General features: G+C 42.4%; 1 protein-coding gene across 6 annotated transcripts in view; it reads left to right on the top strand.

The window, feature by feature from the left end:
* The window catches only part of ANPEP (alanyl aminopeptidase, membrane), a 49,570-nt gene extending 29,102 nt beyond the window's left edge, over window positions 1–20,468 (top strand). For all 6 annotated transcript variants that reach the window (XM_069098612.1, XM_069098609.1, XM_069098611.1 and 3 more), the window contains 19 exons: window positions 1,991–2,133; window positions 2,630–2,757; window positions 3,541–3,667; window positions 3,771–3,925; window positions 4,296–4,409; window positions 5,561–5,704; window positions 6,291–6,356; window positions 6,800–6,865; window positions 9,512–9,687; window positions 10,290–10,366; window positions 11,033–11,169; window positions 11,389–11,444; window positions 12,072–12,219; window positions 13,589–13,680; window positions 14,921–15,031; window positions 16,029–16,196; window positions 18,361–18,501; window positions 18,986–19,067; window positions 19,766–20,468. In XM_069098612.1, the coding sequence (XP_068954713.1) occupies window positions 1,991–2,133; window positions 2,630–2,757; window positions 3,541–3,667; window positions 3,771–3,925; window positions 4,296–4,409; window positions 5,561–5,704; window positions 6,291–6,356; window positions 6,800–6,865; window positions 9,512–9,687; window positions 10,290–10,366; window positions 11,033–11,169; window positions 11,389–11,444; window positions 12,072–12,219; window positions 13,589–13,680; window positions 14,921–15,031; window positions 16,029–16,196; window positions 18,361–18,501; window positions 18,986–19,067; window positions 19,766–19,918 (2,284 nt within the window). In that variant the 3' untranslated portion in view covers window positions 19,919–20,468. The remainder of the gene's footprint in view (window positions 1–1,990; window positions 2,134–2,629; window positions 2,758–3,540; window positions 3,668–3,770; window positions 3,926–4,295; window positions 4,410–5,560; window positions 5,705–6,290; window positions 6,357–6,799; window positions 6,866–9,511; window positions 9,688–10,289; window positions 10,367–11,032; window positions 11,170–11,388; window positions 11,445–12,071; window positions 12,220–13,588; window positions 13,681–14,920; window positions 15,032–16,028; window positions 16,197–18,360; window positions 18,502–18,985; window positions 19,068–19,765) is intronic.
* The last annotated feature ends 905 nt before the right edge of the window (window positions 20,469–21,373 follow it).

The raw sequence follows: 21,373 nt of genomic DNA, 5'->3' as shown, positions 1-21,373 counted from the left end.
TTTCTTCCAGGCCATGGCAGCCTAGGGGAGAATGGGAGGCTGGATCAGTCTTGTTATGCCCCTGAAGGACTAGAGAGAGTATGGGCTAGTTCAGAGTTTGACCCAAAGATTCTGAGCCCTGGGACTTAATTTGGTTTGATACCCTGAGCACCATCCATATCTACCATATGGGGAATCTAAAACTGCATTTGCCCCTGAATTAATCCAGTTTTTCTGAGGTTCCCTGGCCTTAAAGGTGATTGTAGGGAAGGCTGAAACACTCCAGAACAACTGTATATATGCTCTCCATCCTCCCAGCCTGACCCAGTTTCAATCCACATACCTGGATTGGGTTATACCTAAATTCAGTGCCTTTTTGCAGGGACCCCAGAATCTATATCTTTGTTAGTTTCTCTACTTACTAGTTGAAGCAATGAGAGGCCTCTCTGCGGTTGCTGTGATGTAGAGGGTATTTTTTTTTTGGTCTTTTTGGAGTGGGTAAGGCAAGGCAATTGGGGGTTAAGTGACTTGCCCAAGATCACACAGCTAGTTTTTTGTGTTAAGTGTCTGAGGCTGGATTTGAACCCAGGTCCTCCTGACTCCAGGGCCAGTGCTCTACTCACTGAGCCACCTAGCCCCCCCAAAGGTATTTTTAAAAAACATTTCTAATAATAAATAGCAAGGATTTATAAATTTCATAAATATATTATATATTTCAAGGTTTGTGAAGTGTTTCACATATGTTACCTCATTTGATCCTCACAGCAACCCTGTGGAGTATCCCCATTTTACAGATAAGAAAACTGAGACTGGGAAAGATACAATGACTTGCCCAGGGTCACACAGCTATGTAAGTTTCCAAGGTGGGCTTTAACCTCAGGTCTATCCTGACTCCAAGTCTAGGGCTCTATCCATTGATCTGCCTCTAGGTTTCTTTGGCGCAGTTCCATGGTTGTTGTTCAGTTGTTTCAGTCGTGTCTGACTCTCTGTGACCCCATTTGGGGTTTTCTTAGCAAAGATCCTGGAGAGGTTTGCCATTTCCTTCTCCAGCTCATTTTACAGGTGAGGAAACTGAGGCAAACAGGGTTAAATGACTTGCCCAAGGTGGTCACACAGCTAGTAAGTGTCTGAGACCAGATCTGAACTCAGGAAGAGGAGTCTTCCTGACTCCAGGCCTGGCTCTCTATCCACTGCACCACCTTTCCCTTCCCCTTTCCTGGTTCAGGCAGCCCTCAGGTGCCTGAGGTTTAGCTCTGGGCTTCACTTTCTCTAATCTGCAAAAAGAGCATAATAACAAGATACAGTATGTTGCAAAGGGGAGAGTGGAGTCAGAGGAGTTAGATTCAAATCCTGCCTCTGGTACTTATTACCTGGGTGACCTTGGGCGAGTCACTCTGGATTTTGGGTTTCTCTTTTTTATTTTTGCAGGGGGGAAAGCAGGGCAATTGGGGTTAAGTGACTTGTGCAAGGTCACACAGCTAGTAAGTGTTAAGTGTTAAGAACTGAGGACCTCCTGATACCAGGGCTGGGGCTCTATTCACTGAGCCACCTAGCCACCCCAGATTTTGGGTTTCTCAGTGAGGGTTTTGGACTAGATGACTTTTAAGTTCCCTTGGAGTCCTATGACCTATTAAAAACTACTACTACTCAGCTCACAGTGTTGTGAGGAATGTACTTTGAAAACCTTAAACACGGGTTCTTGTGATTTTTGTGTACTTTGCCTCGCTGTGGTTCAGAATCCTCAAACCCTATAGCAGAGGAGAGTATGAGCTCAGGCCAGTTTTCTACTCTAGAAGGGTCTGGGTGATAGAATGAAGTACCTGTCTAGCTAGGTACGGTGCCTGGAACACAGTAGGTAGTTAATAAATGTTTATTGATTGATGAATGAATAGCTCCATGTAGGGAAGTTCCTTCTCAGTAGACTTCCCATTTGGTGATGAATTCTCTAGCCAAGGCGATCCATTGTTATTGGGTGTCTCTTCATCAATAACTCCAGTCTGTGCTCGCTCAGGGTGCTGGCCACGACACAGATGCAAGCCGCTGATGCCCGTAAATCCTTCCCATGCTTCGATGAGCCAGCCATGAAGGCTACCTTTGACGTCACACTGATCCACCCCTCTGACCACATCGCCATCTCCAACATGCCTGCCATGTGTAAGTATTCCAAGATGGGGCTTGCTCTCTTCTCTTCTGTTCAGCTCCCTGCCCCTGGATCTCTTGAGGCTAAGACCAATCAGAGACAACTACTACTATCATGATCAAACTTCCACCTGGAGCACAGAGTTTTGTTGAGGAGACAGGGGTGCTGGTTGGGGCTAGGGATGTGATGGTTTCAGAAGACAGTCTCACTACAGGTGAAGAAGTGGGGTAACCTGGCTCTTGCCCCCAAGGGACTTGGGGAAGGCAAAGGTCCAGGGAGAGGGAAGTCACAACAGTGGTACCGTGGGAGGGGGGTGGCTTTGCTGCTGCTCTAGCAGGAGGTGCAGGGTTGGCATTCACCTGGGACAAAGCTCCATTCTCCCTATGCCACTTATAGGTTCTGGCCAATGATAATCCTTAAGAATGGGTGAGGTGTTCTGGGGGCAGTAGGGAGATAGTAGGGGGAGAGACAGACCGGCTGCTATTTTACCCACTTCTCATTTGTGTTCAGCTTCTGTCGTACAAGAAGATAACTGGAACATCACTAAGTTTTTCAGAACCCCAAAGATGTCCACTTATCTCTTGGCTTATATCGTCTGCCAGTTCGAAGCACAGGAGTCCAGTCAAGAGAACGTACAGGTATAAAATTCAAGGCCAGGACCAGGGCAATCTTCTGAATCAGGTCCTTCTTCCATGCTTAGAATGCCCCCTCTGGCCTCCCCCCACTTGCCCCACCCCACCGACCTCCGACCTCCCCCACCATCTTCCCTAGTGGATCAGAGAGCATGAGGGGACGTGGAATGGGCAAGGTCTTTTTGTGCTCCATAGAAACATAGACCTCAAAGGAGCTTTGGAAGTTTCTTGGTCTAGGTGAGGTCCAGGAGAGTTAAGTAATGTGTTTAAGTAAGTAAGAGTAGTAAGAGATCTGGACTAGAACCCAAGTCTGCTCATTTCTAACCCAGTACTCATGCCTCCATCTCACACGCCCCTGCAAGCTCAGCCCATAAGACAGGAGGCTTCTGGGAAAGAGCAGGGACAGAAGGAAGAGGGCCATGCCAGCGTAAGAACCCAGAATCTTATCTATTCGGTATCCCTGTCAGCACCCAGGCTTCCTGTCCTTCCCAGAACTCCAGATCTCTCCCACATTCTGTGCCCCCTCTTCTACTACCCACTTGTTTCTCTTTGTGCCTTTTGTTGCCTCTTCCTCTCAGGCCTTCAAAGCCTTCTTTTCTCAGGGCCAGAGCTCCCTTCCCCTACCTTCCTGGCCTCTACTTACCCAAGACTTTTGGCTGAAAACAACATAAATAATCTGTTTAGTCTAAGATGCTAATGTTAAGATCCAGGATCTATCCCATTCCAGGTTCTGGATGTGGTCTTGGTCATTTTGTTTTTCAGTCTTTAATTGAATCTATTCCTTTACAGATCCGAATCTGGGCCCGTCCCAATGCAATCCAGTCGGGACATGGACAATATGCCTTGAACGTTACAGGCCCCATCCTGGATTTTTTTGCAGATCATTACAACACATCGTACCCGTTGCCCAAGTCTGGTGAGTAGGGCCAGGGATGCAGCAGTGAGTGCCTGAGTAACCCTTTGGACCAGGCTATTGGGGTGGGGGGCAGCTTTGCTCAATGGGCCTCTTTCTTCTTCAGATCAGATAGCTCTGCCAGACTTCAATGCTGGAGCCATGGAGAACTGGGGCCTCGTGACCTACCGGGAGAATTCCCTAATGTATGATGAGAATTCTTCCTCCATTAGCAACAAGGAGCGCGTGGTTACAGTGATTGCCCATGAGCTTGCCCACCAGGTACCATCTTCCACTACAACCCCTATGTATCACTTCTTTTTACCCCTTCAGGAAAAGGGAGGGGCATTTTATCTTTGACACACCCTTGATTTGACTATTCCTGTGTTGGGTATATATACATGAATGCATGTCTGGTTGGGCCACAGATTTGTAGGTACAGAGTACTTAGAACTAGAAAGAACCTTTAATATAATTTACTCTAGTACCCTCATTTTATATATAAGGAAGTTGAGGACCATAGAAGAAATGTGATTTGCCCAAGGTTATGCAGTTGGTAAGTGGCAGAGCCAGGATTTGAATCCAGGTCCAGCTGATAAAGGAGTCCAGAGGATAGAGATCACAGATTCTTAAATACCTTTTACTCCTTAAGTGGTTTGGCAACCTGGTCACTGTGGCATGGTGGAATGACCTGTGGCTGAATGAAGGCTTTGCTTCCTATGTGGAATACCTGGGGGCTGACTTCGCTGAGCCTTCTTGGAACTTGGTGAGTGGATGTTGTATATTGAGATTCTCCTGTGTCATAGGCTGGCTCTGTCCCTCTAAGGGTCCAAGACAAAAGGGCAGCTGAGTTTCCTACCCAAAGAATTTGATTCAGTTAAATTCAGTAAACATTTATTAAGCAAAAGATCATAGAATTTGTGTTAGGCACTGAGGGTGGGGGGAGAACTTACATTCTATTGAGTAAGATGTACAGAATGGAGAAAATGTGTGAGGCAGGCTAAAAGTCTTCAGCTCCTTCCTCCTGCTGAGAACTTGACTTGATCTGAGACTCGGCAATCTGGGCAAGGGAAAGTCATCTCCATCTGGACCTCTCTGACTAGTTTTCTCCTTCACAAACTGGGTCACACTAAACTGCAATGGAAGGGATCAAAGACAGGGAGTTCTAATCCCAGACAAAGACTCACTCAGACTGGATTCTGTTTAAATAGAAATCAAGTCTCTCAGTTGGGTGGGGTCTGCCCCAATTTAGCTAAACCACAAACTATCATGTGCTTGGAGGGTTAGGAGCAATCTCATCACAGCCATGCCCTTTAGAGACTGACTGACTTTTTCAGGAATTTGGCCTTTACAGAAAAGCATGGATTGTGTATTAATAATTAAAAATAATAGTTAATAATAATTAATAGTTATTATAGTTAAAATAGTTATTATATAGTATAACTATATTATTATTTTACATATTTATATGTTATATAACAATATATAATTATATTATATAATTAGTATAATAATATAATGTTAGTTAATCATTAATAATAGTATGATATTAATTTCTCTCAGACCCAGATTGTGAAGGGCTCTAAATGCCAAAAAGAGAAGTTTGTATTTTATCCCTAGGGATAACAGACTCAAGCTTCTAAAGCAAAGGAGTCACTTGGTCAGAACTGTGCTTTAGGAAATATCTCCCAGAGATCCAGAGGCAGTCAGTGAATTTATGAAGGGTGTAGGACTGAGAGGAGGACTAGGCAGGGATTCTGCTCTCCTCTGGTGCAGCTGTAAAGGTTCTTATTATATTATGTTATGTTATATCATATTATATTATATTAACAATATATTAAGTAATATATTATATTAATAATATATCATATATAGTATATAATTATATCATATAAAGGGCTTATTCTGACTTTGTAGAAAGACCTCATAGTACTTAATGATGTGCACGTAGTGATGGCCATTGATGCCCTGGCCTCTTCCCATCCACTGTCCACTCCTGAAGATGAAATCAATACCCCATCTGAGATCAGCGAGCTCTTTGATTCTATCACTTACAGCAAGGTAAGGCCTCCTTATTGAAAGTACACAGCACCATCCTACTCTGATTGGAAGGTGGAGATGGAGTTATTTTGACACCTTCATCATACCTGTGTAGAACCTTCACTGAGTCACCCAAAGGAATTTTATGGAATCTATGTCTCATATAAGATAGAATACTTTAATAGACCTTCAATATTATCTAGGCCAATCCCTTCATTTTACAGATGAGAGAAAACTGAGGGCTAATGTCATTCAGTGACTTGCCCAAAGTCATGCACTGAAGAGCTAGATTTTGAACTCAGGCGCTGTGCAGTCCCATGATCGGTCATAGGTCTAGAACTGAAAAGGATGTCATGCTGCCTCTCAGAAGCAGTCTTATTTCAGTACAACTATGAACCATCTCCGAAGGGTTCAGTTAGCCCTAGGCATGTCCTGTGTCTGTTTTGCCCCCTTCCTTAGGAGCTCCTTAGTACTGGAAAGCACTTGCCTGGATCCCTAAACCCAGGCTGTCAGATTGTCTGCCCATTAACTTCCCTGGTATAAAGTCTCCTTGAAACTTTCCTCTCCCTAACTGCATTTTTGAGGGCCTATCTTTCATCTTCCCCAGGGAGCCTCAGTTCTTCGGATGTTGTCCAGTTTCCTTACAGAAGACCTCTTCAAAACAGGCTTGTCAGTAAGTACTTAATTACAACCCTCCCTTGGAGGGCAGGAAGGATAAAAGGCAAAGATTGCATAAAGTCCTAATTTGACCTTCCTTCAGGAACCCCTGGTTCTATTCCTAGTACCCTCTCAGGTCTCACTTCTCTGAGGCCTTCAGTCACAGAAGCCTTGGCCAACAGTACAATCTGGAATAGTTGGAGAAACTTTGGGACTTGGAGGAAGCTTACTGGCAGGGAATTTTTCTCTTAAGCCTTCCTCGGATCAAAAATCTAGAGCTAGGAGAGATGGAAGAGATCATCTAGTCCAACACCTTCATTTTATACTTGAGCAGACTGAGGTCTAGAGAGACTTAGTGACTCTTACAGGTAGTAAGTAGCTGAGCTAGGACCCCAACCTAAATCCTCTGACTAAATCTGAGAGTCTTTCCACTCTATCTAATTGATTGTCTCTCCACAGTCCTACCTGCATACCTTTTCCTACAATAATACGGTCTACCAGGATCTATGGGATCACCTCCAACAAGTGAGTAAACAGCCTATGTCCTTCTTGTGAGAAAGTTTCTGTCCCCAAGTAGAGGAGCCATACAATTTGCATTGCTCAGAATCACTGAGCTGTAAGGACCCTTAGAGATGATTTAGATTGTTTAGCCCAATCCCTTGTTTCAAAGATAAGGGCATCTGGAAAGATGAAATGTCTTGTTCCAGGTCACCTGGGTAGTCATTAGCAAAGGCAGACCTAAGACTCCAGTGTTCCTGACTTTTAGTTCTGTGTGTATCCATTGTACCTAGCTTCCTTTCCAAAACCTGCCCCAAAGGCTGGACTTTTAGGCCTCCATGCTGGCTCCCTGACTCCCTTACAGGCAATACTAAGTGCTAAGTTAAAGATTCTCAGCGTGCCCAGGAGTCCACTTATATTACATACATGTGTCTATGAGTATGAGAGTAGATGGCATTGGTCCTCAAAGGATGGAGAACAGTGCATATTCATACTGACTGACCTTTCCTAGATGGTATTACAGGATATGGTCCTTGAAGGAAAGAGAAGACCCATGGAAGACAAGGCACAGATATTCTACTTTGTTTGCCTCCGTAAAAATACTCAGGATGTTTTGTGGGAGAAAGGAGTAGTGTCCATGAGGAAGATAGTGAGAGGAGTGAAAATAGCTCTGTCTGAAGACTTGTATAGGCCCACACTTTTATCACTTAGGATCATAGGATCTTATAATTTAGTCAGTCAATCAATAGATATGTCTTAAGGAACAGTGCTAAGCACTGGGGACCCAAAAAGAGACGAAAGACAGACCCTGCTCTTGCAGAGCTCACATTCTAAGAGGAGAAATGACATATATACAAACTACAGGATAAACTGGAGACAATAAGTAAAGGACAGACTGATGTTAAAGAGGTTTAGGAAAGGCTTTATTAGGAATTGGGAGGCACCCTAGAGCTCATCTTGTTCAGCCCCTTCATTTTTCAGATGAGAAAACTGAGGCTCAGAAAGTTGAAGTGATGTCACTGGTGACAAACAACAAATGGGGCCAGAATGTTTGGACTCAAGTGTTCTGACTCCAAATGTCATGCTCTTTCCATTACGCTGCTCTTTGTAGAAGCCCTGCCCTCCTCTTGGGCAAGGCTTCTTTTTTTTTTGCTTTTTGGAGGGGGGAAGGTAGGGCAATTGGGGTTAAGTGACTTGCCCAAGGTCACACAGCTGTTTTTTTGTGTTAAGTGTCTGAGGTCAGATTTGAACTCAGGTCTTCCTGACTCCAGGGCCAATCACCACCTAGCTGCCCCTAGGGTAAGGCTTCTTAAACTTTTTCAGCTTGTGACCCCACCCTCCCCAAGAAATTTTTATAGGACCCTGATATATAGGTATACAAGTCAAACATTTACTGATAATCATAAAGAAATTTATTTTAAAACAATTTCCTTGGCATACATATAATTTTACCATTTATTAAAGACAAAAGCAAATTTGCATACTAAAGAGATGGATGTGCTTGTTCATTTTTATGTAAAGAATTAAATCTTGGCGGAATATTTGATTCTGCAGGATGTACAGCATCTTCAAAGTATTCAGTGTTTTTCAGAGCTAATCAATTTTATAATCATTAAAATTGAAAATGCTGCTTCTCATAAATACGTAGTATAGAATGGCAGAAGTATGTTGAGGGCTATTTCAGGAATTGTTGGAAATTCTGTCCTAATCCCAAGTCAAAATTTATTTAAGGATTTTGTATGTACAATAAAAACACTGCAATTTGGGGGTGGCTAGTTGGTGCAGAGAAGAGAGCACTGGCCCTGGAATCAGGAGGACCTGAGTTCAAATCCAGTTTCAGTTACTTAACACTTACTAGCCATGTGACTTTGGGCAAGTCACTTAACGCCCAATTGCCCTATGTCCCCCCTCCAGAAAGCAAAAACAAACAAACAAACAAACAAAATACTACAATTTGTAACACACAATACTCTCAAATCTGAGGTATTTCTGGCAGTGTTTGTTGGCATTGCATGACACGATGGCTTGTGCAGTGCAAAGTACCCTTGTTGTGTATGATCAGAACCAAGAAAGCAGTAAAGTAGCTAGATGCAACATGGGCAAGTACTGCCAGAAACACCTCGGATTCATTACGTGTTTGATTTTGAATGAATTTTTTGATCATTATGTGTTCAGAAATCTTTTATTGTTGCCAAATTTTTCAGTACTCCATATGGGGTTGTGACCTACAGTTTTAAGAAGTTCTGTTCTAGGGGATCTGAAGAAATCCAGTCTTCTTAATCTATTTAATCCATTAACATTCTAGTGTGCTTTGCCCAGAGAAGACCTTGGGATAGGCATAGGGTAGCCTCAAAATTGTATTTTCTGTTGGACAGGCAGAGATGTTATAGATACAGAGGCTAGAAACGTCAGGGGGTAAGAAACCCTTAGCAGCTGCAATCTTTTCTTAACTGCCAGGCTGTGGCTTCCTTTCTCCATCCAGACTAGAGATAGCTTGGAATTTAAAGAGAAGCAAGGTGGAACCAAGAAAGGGAAGAGAAGTCTGCTTTACTCTTCCCAGAAATGATCTCAGTCAATACTGGATCACAGTGTAATTCTTTCTGGGAAAGAGGATCATTTGATGCCTCAAATCTGAAAGGACTTTTCCATCACTTAATTTGCATTCCCACTTAGGCTGTGGACAAGCAGACTGCTGTAATATTGCCTGCCTCTGTAAAAACCATCATGGATCGGTGGATCCTTCAGATGGGCTTTCCTGTGCTGAAACTGGACACAGACACTGGTATTGTCTCCCAGCAACACTTCCTGTTAGACCCCACCTCCAATGTCACTCGGCCCTCTGAATTCAAGTGAGTAAAGGGTAAATCTAGGTTGGTATTGGAAGGACAGTGGAAGTGTGAAAGACACACATTACCCCACCTTCCCCTTTCCCCCCCCCTTCCCGTGGTCACAATTCTTAGTAACTAAGTCCCTCTCTGAAAGATATTCCATGGAATTTTCTCTGGCTTATGTTTAAATGGTCCCAAGCATTGAAATCCTTAACCCTCTCTCTGACCTCCCAGGAGACTATTCTACTAGAATCCATCTTCCCCCAATATCTATTGAGGCTAAATGAAAGTGTCACTGACTTTGGCAGCTTCTTGTCCATACTGTCCCTGGCCACTGCCCAGGGAAGAAGTGGTACCCACAGCTCAGGAGAGCATCTCCCTTCAAGTCCACCAGGCAAGGTGGTACCTTAAGAAACTTTCCCTCAGGTGGGGCTGTGTTGAGAACTGTTGGAGCTTTGGTGCCTATGCTAATTGTCCTCAGAGACTTGTGGAAAGGTACCTGAGGTTAAAGGGGAAACTGGACTGAAGCATCTCCCTCCGTGTCTCAGATCTACTTTCTCTGGGATGAGGGAATGAGTACTCAGAAGAACACAAGGAGGACCCATCTGTCTCTCTCATTACAGCTACCTGTGGATAGCACCTATCTCAGCAATTAAAAATGGAGGAGAAAAATTTTCTGAATGGCTTAATGAAGAGTCAGGTATTCCTGCTTTATTCCTGAGTGGGTGGGGAGGGCATTTCCTCCATCTTTGTTTCCAGGCTCCCCGTTGGGTATTTATGTTCTAGCCTTTCCTCCACCCCAACTCCTCCAATTTCTTGAGTGAAAACCCTATGCTTCTTTGGATTGTAGAAGTTCATTTTCCTCCAGTCATTTACAGGCAGAGTTTAGATTAAAATGATAATTTCCTAACATTTGTAGAGAACTGCATGGTTCCAAAGTGCTTTCATACCCATTATTTCATATCATCTTCACACCAGGTAAGTAGCACAAGTATCATCCAGACTTTATAGAGGGAGAAATCAAAATCCCAAGAAAATAAGGTCACATAGCTAGTTAATGATGGAGACAGGTTTGGAAGGCAGTGGTCTACACTAAGCTGCTTCTCAAAAACATCTGTCCCAGAAGTCAGGGCTTTGGTGTTCTTTACTGCCTCCTTGCCCCATGTCTTGAACCTCATCACATTTAAGAACCTACCCATTCTGGGTGAACATGTGGGCAGGTATGGGAAGGTTGTGTGGATATGTGTGTGTGTATGTATGCATGTATGTGTGCATTGGGGTTGTAGCTTACATTGAAGATTAGAACTGAAACTTTTATCAAATGAAATTCTCATACCAGCCTCCTAACACATCTCTTTCTCTGCAGCCACTTTTCAGCAATTTAAAGTGACAGATGATAATGACTGGATACTCTTGAACATCAATGTGACTGGCTATTACATTGTGAATTATGATGAGAAAAATTGGAAGAAACTTCAAGATGTGCTACAAAATAGGCGTTCTGTAAGTGTTTGATACCCTTGGTTCCTACCTCTACTCTGAGAAACCAACGGATTTATGTTTCTGAGAGAGCTTAGAACCCATATCCTGGAATCCTGCCTATAAATTTAGGTAACATGGCAGAACTCAGGGAAATGGTGAGAGGGTCTTTCATGCACTAAAATTTCTTGGTACTCACATTCATATGTAAACCCTGACGACATTTCATTTCCCTCTCTTTAGAGCATTCCAGTCATCAACAGGGCTCAGATCATACATGATGGCTTTAATCTAGCCAGGTAAGCATTCCCTCCATCCAGCAAAGCACACCCCCACGGACCATCTAAGCTTATAGGAATAGGGGACTAGAAAGCAGGGGTAGAGAGAAAGAGCCTTGGATTAGGAGACAAAAAGCCGAAATTCTAGTCTTGACTTTCCCACTCGCTAGTCAGGTGATTTTGGGGGTAAATCGCTTAATCTCTTTGTTCCTTCATTTCCTCCTCTGTAAAATGAGAGGGTACAAATGGATGATCTTCAAGGTCCTTTTGAGACTCATAACATGTCTGTGATTCTGGGGCAAACTCCATGGCCTGGCTATCTCTGGAGTAGAAAGAGAACTAGACCCAGAGTCAGAAGACCCAAGTTTGGATCTCAGCTGTGACACTTTCTCTATGACAAGGGGGAAGACATTTAGCCTCCTTAATGTGCAATTTCTTCATTTGTAAAATGGGGATAACATTTATCTTGTCTTCCTGACTGGCTTATTATGGGGAAAAATGCTTTATAAACCTTAAATTTCTATAAAGAGGTGAGTTAGGAAAGGGAAGAGTAACGAAAACTCTTGAAAGCCTGAAGGTACAGCTAGGGTGGAGAGGGGAGCTTTTCACTTGGGGCTGGAAGCACTGAGGTTCTGTGTTTATGCTCAGGGCCCAACATATCCCAACAACTTTGGCTCTGGACAACACGCTCTTTTTGATAAATGAAGTGGAATACATGCCATGGGAGGCTGCCCTCAGCAGTCTTAGCTACTTCAGGCTCATGTTTGATCGATCAGAAGTGTATGGACCAATGAAGGTAAGAAGAGTTGAAGGTCTAGGTTGAGACCATGTCATGGTAGACCTGGGCTGGGGTAGGCTAGATTGGAGGGAGAGCAAATGTTTGCCTATATGTGGCATGATTTGGGTAGTAGTACAGGTCCTGGGTCCATAAAAGCATCCACCCACAGTGCCTGAAATACTGTCATTAGGGCTTCATTTCTTTGGTTTAAGTTTTTGTCTTCTTTTAAAACAGAAATATTTCTGGGAGGTCATCACATATGAAGCTTTATTTATCTGTCATATATACTTCAGGATGAATAAATTAGATGTTTTTATATGTGCTGGTTTAAGTAAGGGGGTAGAGGAAAACATGGGGTCCCTAGGTACCTGATATGAAGGGAGTGACAGTAACCACAGGACGAGGTGAATAAGGGGGTAAAGGAGAGAAACATACTTTGCAAACTTTGTAGTTCTCTAGGCCTAAAGAACTTCTAAATTCTTTGTTACACATGGGCTAAGAGAAATTTTGACTCAGAATACCAAAGCATAACATGCATTTCCTTCCTTATGTGAATTCAGAACATCTATGGCTCACTATGGTCTTTGGGGATGAGCAGAGAATAACTAGCAAATTGACATCTGGGACAAACTTCACAAATATGTTCATGGCACGAAGGGTATTCTCAAATAAACATTTAAAGACAAATTCAATTGAGGGGGGGATAAGGAGAGAGACCTCAGGAACCCACAGAGGGAGACCTTGGAATTATGTGAGGCTGCTGTTGGGGAGGTGGTACCTTATAGACTAGAGAGGAAAAAGTGAGAAATGGGGTGTGCATGAGCTAGGGAGTATCTCACTTTGAACAGGAAGCCATCTGGCAACTTTCTATTTTAACTAGTAATTCTTCCTTAGCAAGAGGAAATGTGGTGTTAAACCCCAGCCTTGGGGTTAGGAACATCTAGTACATACTAGCTGTTCGATCTTAGACAGGGTTAATTAATGTATCAGTGCCCTATAAACATCTCCCTAAAATTATAAATTAAAGATGATGTGCAGATCTCTGATCTACATAATTGGGAGGGAGTTTCCATTATGGGAACTCCCCAAAGTCCAGCCAAAATAAACCAAACTAATTAGGTACTAAAAGCTCAGTAATGAAGGAATGTAAAAAAGCTCCTAGCATCCTCTACATTTTGGTGCCCAAGGGCAAAACCCTAGCTACCCCTCCCTAGCTACAGCTCTAGGTCTGAGGCTCTTAGAAGAGGGGAGGGTCCAGGGTGTCCAATAAAGGAGATAGAGATGAGGTCTAGACATCTTCTGGGTGCTTGTTGCATTGTGCTGTTTAGAATCAGAAAGATTAATGCAACATGAAAAGCTTTTGAAAAGTCTTATTCTTTCCAAATAGAACTATCTGAAGAAACAAGTTACTCCATTATTTCAGCATTTTAAGAATATCACCAATGATTGGACTGTACGTCCTCCCACACTGATGGAACAGTGAGTATAGACATGGGGAATGGGGGCTAAGGAGATGCAGGAAAGAGTCCGAGGTCACAAATGAGGGGACCTATCTCAGGGCCCATAATCTTTGTTTTCAGACACTTTTCTGGAACATGTCTTTTGTTGCCCTCAACTTTATTGGAGTTGGGCCAGAGAGATAGATACCCCAAAGACATGGGTGCTGAAAAATTGTCCTCATCCTTTAAAACAGATCCCTCTATTGGATCTAATCATTTAATCAATAAATATTTGCACACATACAACATACCAGATAAGAAGCGATATGTCAGTGGCTAAAGAGCTGGCCTTGAATCCAGGAAGACCCTGGCTCAAGTCTCACTTCTGATGCATACTGGGCAAGACTATTAGCTTCTTAATTCCCAAAGGCATCAAACTTGCATATAGGCAAGGGGGGCCTGAGCCAGATTAAAACAGAATTGAGAAATGTTTAACAAAATAAATATAAATAAAAATACAATGAAATTTAGATAATGTTAATTTGTGACTTTCTAAGTCAACTTACAGCCATCTGGATTAGGTTTCTATTTGAGTTTGACTCCACTGCTAGGCAACTCTAAGACTGAATTGCATAGAAGGCCATGGTCCTACAGTGGTTAAGGGAGTTTCCTCATCTGAGAGTACCCTAAACCAATTAAATCACAGGTCCAATCCCTATCCCTCTATGTCAGGCACTGTGCTTCAGTCAACTAGCAGCACCTATTATGTGCCAGGCTTTGTTCTAAGCACTAAGGACACAAAGAAAGGCCAAAAAAAATCTACTCTCAAATTTCTCCCAGCTGGGGCAACTGTTCTACTAAATAGTATCATCTCTTCCAATTATTTCACAGTTGCTATCATGGGAACAGGAGTCTTTTATGAACCAGGGAAGAAGTCATTTAGTTACCACTGAAGATGACTAGGGGGTGGGGAGTGGGCTGCTGAGTTAGTCTGTGCTTCAGGGCAAAGGAGATATATCACTTCTTAGCAGAGTTCTGTGTTTTCTCAAAGAATGGAATGTCTTGGTCCATTCAAGGGTTTTCTATTTTTAAAATACAATTAGTGCTATAGGGAAGTGCAAATCCCAGGGTGATTGCACTGCATGCTTCCCTAGCCTCTTTTTCAAAGGTGAGAATTCTGGGTTGCTCTGAGACAAGGTCCTTAGTGTTCACAAGAAAGAGCCTCTCCCTAATCCCCATTTTCCTAACTACACCCTGATTGCATCTTCTTCTTTGGGTAGATACAATGAGATCAATGCGATTAGTACAGCCTGCTCTAATGATCTTGCTGAATGTGGGGAACTGGCCTCAAAACTATTCAGCCAGTGGATGAACAACCCCTCAGACAATCCGTAAGTATTGTTAGTATATGGGAGTGGTGTTATGGCTTTATGGTAAATAGTAACCAGGGGTGGGGAGGGTGATGGTGGGAGCAGAGTGGGGGGAAAGATAGTCTGTCCTGTGGTTACATCTATAGTCATAAAAATCATGGAATGTTAGGGCTGAAAGGGGCCTTAGATAATTTTGTCTAATCCACAGGTTCTCAAATTTATTTGGTTTACTGCTCCCTTTAAAAAAAAATTACTCAGCACCTCCTTGAAAATCTACTTTCTTTAATCCTTTAATGTTTTTTTTTTAATTGTCATCTCAAAAAAATATAAAATATTTTTAAAATGACATCTTAAATTTAATAATTTATTGTCAATTTGTGGGGTTTTTCTTGCGTTGAAGTTTTGATGATGCAATATTATGTCACGCAGCTGTAGAGTATCATATTGTAAACAAGTCATCTCATGCACATATTCCTGATGATGCATGCTGGACTTCTTGACAATAATATTTACGCTCCCTACCAACACTTGCTTGTTAAGACTTGTCAGTGGATTTGACCACTGATGGGTTATAACCTGCATTTTGTGTGTATATTTGGAAAATAATGTAATCACTATGACTTTAACTCTGTTACACAATAGATGAAAAAGTATGAATGTTTTTTCAAAATTCTCTTCTTTCCTTATGCTTCCACTACCCCTTTATTTTTATTCAATGCCCCCCCCCCCCAATTGCACTCAAGGCTATCACCTCCCTGGGTCATTCCAGCACCACGCCCCAGGGGGTGGTATCACCCATTTTGGGAATTTATGAATCCCTTAATTTTATAGATGAGGAGACGGGTCAAGAGAGGCCAAATAGCTTTGAAGAGCCAAAACTAGGACTGGTCACCATGTCTGTAGTATTACCCCCCCTCCCCCCCTCAAGAGTCTAGGAGCTTGAAAAGATCCCTCCAGTTTCTTCCTTTGTTAAATCCATCATTTGTCAGCTTTTTAACTTGCTATTTTTTGATTCTAGGATCCACCCCAATCTAAGATCTACCATTTACTGCAATGCCATTGCCAGAGGTGGAGAAAAAGAGTGGGACTTTGCCTGGGACCAGTTCCGAAATGCCACCCTGGTAACAGAGGCTGATAAACTTCGTTCAGGACTGGCCTGCAGCAGAGAAGTGTGGATTTTACAGAGGTGTGTGGTATGTGGTTATGTGTGAGAGAAAGTGAAAAGCAGAGGAAAGCAGATGAAATATCAAGCAGGGGACAAACAAGTGACCAGCCCTGGGGACAATTTCTTCTTTTACTTTCTCTTCCCCCATCCCATTCATGCATCTGGCACATAATAAGTGCTTTATAAATGGTGTGTGTGTGTGTGTGTGTGTGTGTATTAGTCAAATAGCTACATCATAGGTGGTCCCCTAGTTGTTCTGGGTGGCACCAAGACATGGAACCCTAGAGGATCCATGAGGATTTCATGCTCTGAGACAATGCAGAATCTTCTGGAGTTCTAAATCCCCAGCCTACCCCAAAAAGCAGATAGCAGGCATGGAGGATTTTAAAAAATCTTATCATGACCCAAACTAAACCACTTCAACCAAGAACTGAATTCAGAGAATCAAAAGTGGTAAAAATAAAATACAACTGAAATAGTCCATGAAAACAGCTACCCTAGCTCCTGGGAGTCAGAGACCTGGGCTTTAACTTTGATTCTACCACCTACTCATCCTGTGAATTTTGCTTAGTTTCCCTACCTGTTAAACGTAAGGATAGCTACAAAGGAGGGCCATTGTACAAGCATTTAACTTTCCCCAATTCAACTAGATGCACTTGACCAAAAATAAAAGAGAGAAAAATAACTATTTGAATAGTAGTGGCAGGTCATTCTACTCAATTAGTTGGCCTAGAGTAAGCATAACATAAAGGAGCTTTTCATGAAGCTGATGTATTCTCTGTTAGTATTGGTTACCACATAGCACCTCTTATAGGGTGAGCATCTTGTCTTGATGGTGATTCTAGACTCTTCTCTTCATCACAATCAGACTATACATTCTGCTTAGGCTGGTAAAGCTATTAAGAGGCATAAGCTTGGTTAACCTTCCTAACTAACATTCCTGTTCAGTCAAAAGTCCCCTCCTTGTTTCCCTTTGTCCTATATTACCTCACCTTAAAACTAAAGGAAGGAACATTTCCTTGGTGGTTTGTGCACCCCTTCAAAGGATCACTTATATATGAAGTTTTTCCAAGAGTATTTCCCCCCAAAATATTTTTCCTGTGGGCAAAGTCTTTGCCTACGTTTTTGTTGTCTTTTGAGTAGAAATTCCACCTCCCACCTTTCTTCTACTTAATTTAGTTGGGTATAATGAAAATTAGGCTATTTCTATAGCAGGCACCTCAGGTCCATTTGTTCTCAGATGCCACTTGTCTTCTTTTTAAAAAGTTTATTAATATCTTGATTTTTCTGTCATTTCTGTCACTGTTATTTCTGAATATGCCCCTCTCCCTTCCATAGTCAGTAAACTGTCACTTGTAGCAAAGAAAAAACAAAATAGGGGAAAAAAAGCACGAACAGGTTGTCTTCCTATAAAGTTATCCATCTATACAGCCTTTTGTCAGCTATGATTGTTTCAATATGCAGGATTTCCCAAAAGTCTTAGTGCAATTTTAACTAATGGAGAACTGCACTAAGACTTTTGGGACACACTATGTTGTACTATAATCTACGGGCTATTCAAAGGATTTTATTTTATTTATTTGTCATTATATTATTTATTTTTAGTTTTAAACATTCACTTCCATAAGTTTTAAAATTTCTCCCCCCCCCCATTCAAGGGATTTTGAAAATAACTTTGACCACAGGACATCTATATTCACCTTACAGCTGGCTTTGGGATCTAATCTCCTACCCTTCCCTTTTCCTCCTCCCCTAAAATGCTACTCCCCAGGGGTACCTGCTCCTAAAAGCATACTATTAAAAGGATACAATACTATTAAGAGTAAGGATGATATTTCTGTAATACTTAAAATATCTGCAATTTTGACAGTGTATGTACTTGAGTCACCAAGGCAGGTATCAGTTCTTCTCTGAGACTTAATAGAAGGTCTTGGAGAATTCCTATGGCTGCAAAGTCTATGGCCCTATTTGATGTAGGGATGAGTCACTCTGACAGCTTGTCTGGTCCTTTGACAATTGGACAACAAAAGTTACATGAAAGAATAAAAAGGAAAGTACTTTGGCTTCTGGGGAGAAAAGTACTCTTGCAACCTTAGTTCTTATGGTCGGTTAATTTTTTTAACCCAATAAACCCATAGAAACTGGGAAGCTGCTACCCTAGCTTGTCCTGACTTTCTTTGTTCAGATACTTGAATTATGCTCTGAATTCCACGCTGATCCGGAGGCAGGATGCAACATCTACCATCAACAGCATCTGTAGCAACGTAATTGGGCAAAGTCTGACCTGGAACTTCATTCGAAGCAACTGGAAGAAGCTATTCGAGGAGTGAGTCTGTTGAGAGAAGGGCTTTGGGGAGAGATTACTAGATTGGGCCTGCTATCTTTGTGATGTTGGGAAAGTAATTTCCAATCTCGTAGCCTTAGTTTGTTTCCTCATCTGTAAAGCTAAAGACTTGAACTAGATCTCTAAGCTTTCTTCAAACCCTAAATTGTTTAATACCCTTCCCTTTCTATGAAGGGGCTTGAGGTTGGGAAGCTGGAGAGCTACCTGTGTTGATGAAGGCATTGGCCATAAAACATGGGTTTGGATTGGTTTTGCAGAACAGATTTGCTCCAAGATAGTGGTGACTTTGATGATCAGATTATATAGGTTCAGAGCCTAAGAAACTAGGTTTAAAATGGAAGCTTCGCTGTATCTCTTACTGATGGGAACTTCAATGACCTCACTTTATCCTGAGGAAATGTTGGCCCCTTGGGCAAGGAGGAAAAGTAGAGAGCAGTTCTTCTGACTTATTCTTCCCTCTGTACAGTTATGGTGGGGGCTCCTTCTCCTTCTCCAGCCTAATCCGGTCTGTGGCCCAGAGGTTTTCCACAGAGTTTGAACTACAAGAGGTAAGGTTATTTCTTGGTTATCTCATCTATGCCCAAGCAGTGGCACAGCCACCCCATGAAAAAAGAAGGTTAGAAAAACCACCATGATGGCAGAGAGGTTGCAGGCTCCTATTGGGCTCCTGCTTTCCAAAGTCTGATTACCTCAGCAATAAGATTGATTCTTCTTTTCTCGATGGATCATTGCATAATCCCATTGGGAAATCATGGTGTAGAGGGAACAACATTGAGTTTAGAAACCCAGGACCTAGTACCTATTTGATACTGGTCAAATTAGTTCTCTCAGGTCATTAGTTTCCTTATTTGTAAAATTAAAGGATTGGACTAGATGGGACCATGTGGTATAGTGGAAAATGAACTCAAGAGTCAGAGAACCTGGATTGAAATCCTGGCTCTGTCACCTCTAAAGTCCCTCTAGGTCTAAATCCTATCATCCTGTTACCTGATTTCCCAGAGGTATTGGCATTTCCCTTAAAGGACATATATATTAGAGGGGGGTGTGTATGTGTAGGAAGGGGGTATTGCAGCTTAGATTTCACTTCCTATGGAATATGGATTACTATCTCTGGAAAGGGTAAATCCTGAAAAGGGTTTCAGGGCCCTATGGGCAGATCAGCCTTCCCCCTTAACAGTGGCTTCCAAACAGTGAAATGCAGCAAAAGTAAAAGGAAGATATGATTAATCTTCTCTTTCCTCTGCAGCTTGAACAATTCAAAGAGGACAACATGAATGTTGGCTTTGGTTCAGGAACCCGGGCCCTGGAACAGGCTCTGGAGAGGACCAGGGCCAATATTAAATGGGTGAATGATAACAAGGAGACTGTGCTGGAGTGGTTTAAACAGCATGGTGCATAGGCTTTTTCAGTTTGTGAAGGTAGTAGCAGCGTTCCCCTGTGTGACCAATGATGAGGGGTGTGTGTGTGTGTGTGTGTGTGTGTGTGTGTGTCTCTCTCTCTCTCTCTCTCTCTCTCTCTCTCTTTCTCTCAGGCCTAAGCCCAGCCAGCAGTGGGGTGAGGGACAGACCATTCTAAAAAAATCTTCTTGGGCCCTCTTCCCTGTCTCCATTCTCAGGCTTCTAATGCCATTCTTGATATTATGTGTTCCCCTGCTTTTCCTCATTTCAGTCCCACTTAGCATTGACAGAATCTGAAAAAAAGCCCAGGTCTGGGGTGCATTATGGACTCATCTTACCAGGGAGGTATTGTTCCAGGGCTAATCTCAGGGAAGCAATCCCATGTGCCATGGGCTGAACAACTCAGATAGGCAGTGGAGCCTTCTCTGGCTGCCATCCCTTTTCCATCCCCCTCCCCTTGAAAGTCCTAGCATCTAAGAAATCAGTGGGGGAAGAAGTATCTGTATATTTTTTTTTCTAAGAGAAAATGTAAATAAATGATTTCTAGATGAACTTTCTAGTCTGCTTTTTTTTTTTTTAAGTAGGAAAAGGCTCAAGAGAATTGTACTGACATTCTGGGATTGGGGGAGGAAGGGAGGAAGATGGTATAAGAAGACCCTTTCAGCTCTCCCTGTGGCTCATTTCTCCAATATCTTGGAATGCGGATCTGGAATCTTTGGGAGTAGTGCCTGGATAGGAGTCCAGATGCCAGAGAACCTGCAAGGTGGAAAGTGACTCCCTCCAGAGGGTTGTGGGAAGATTATACTCACAGTCCTCCCGTTAATGTGGGTGTGGTGTCTATCCACTGACAATGCTTATTGGACTCTTAAATCCATCTGCAATGTTTACTCAGCTCCTAAATTTCCATTGCAGGAGGAAGGGTTGGGGTGTGTGTGTGTGTGTATGAATGGAGATGATGGGAAATTGGGGGAAGAGGGAGAGAAAGGACACCGTTGCCAACATCAGCTAATCTCTGGTTGGTCTCCAGAATTTCACACTCTGGTAAGTTTATTGGGGGCAGAGACCATGTGCCATGCCCTTTCTGTGCACCACAGGGCTTAGCAATGCTGTGCTTACAGTAAGTGTTCAGAAAATTTGTGTTAAATGATTAATTGAGTGAATGAAAGTCCTGTAAAAATGTTATTTTATTAATAGCTTTATTATGAACTTAAACATTAATAAACATGAACAGCTCAATACACAAATAAAAATAGAAAAAAAGATTGCATTTTAAACTCAGAATCTCTGCTATATGCAGTTTGTTTTCTTTTTAGTGTATATGAAATTTAATGTGGTAGTAATAAAAATACCCTATTTATCTGTGCAACCTTTCAGATCTTCCCCTGTTCTCTTCCAGGTAAATGAAAGTCCTTTTTTAGGAATGGGATAAGGGTAGGATATGGTGTCCATTCCAACAA

Source organism: Petaurus breviceps, unplaced genomic scaffold (genome assembly GCF_028583685.1).
Source record: "Petaurus breviceps papuanus isolate PSGF00001 unplaced genomic scaffold, PetGlider_PUasm1.0 37, whole genome shotgun sequence".
NCBI lineage: Eukaryota > Metazoa > Chordata > Mammalia > Diprotodontia > Petauridae > Petaurus > Petaurus breviceps.
Note: the sequence above shows the minus strand (reverse complement) of the source record. Positions and strands in the feature narration are given on the sequence as shown.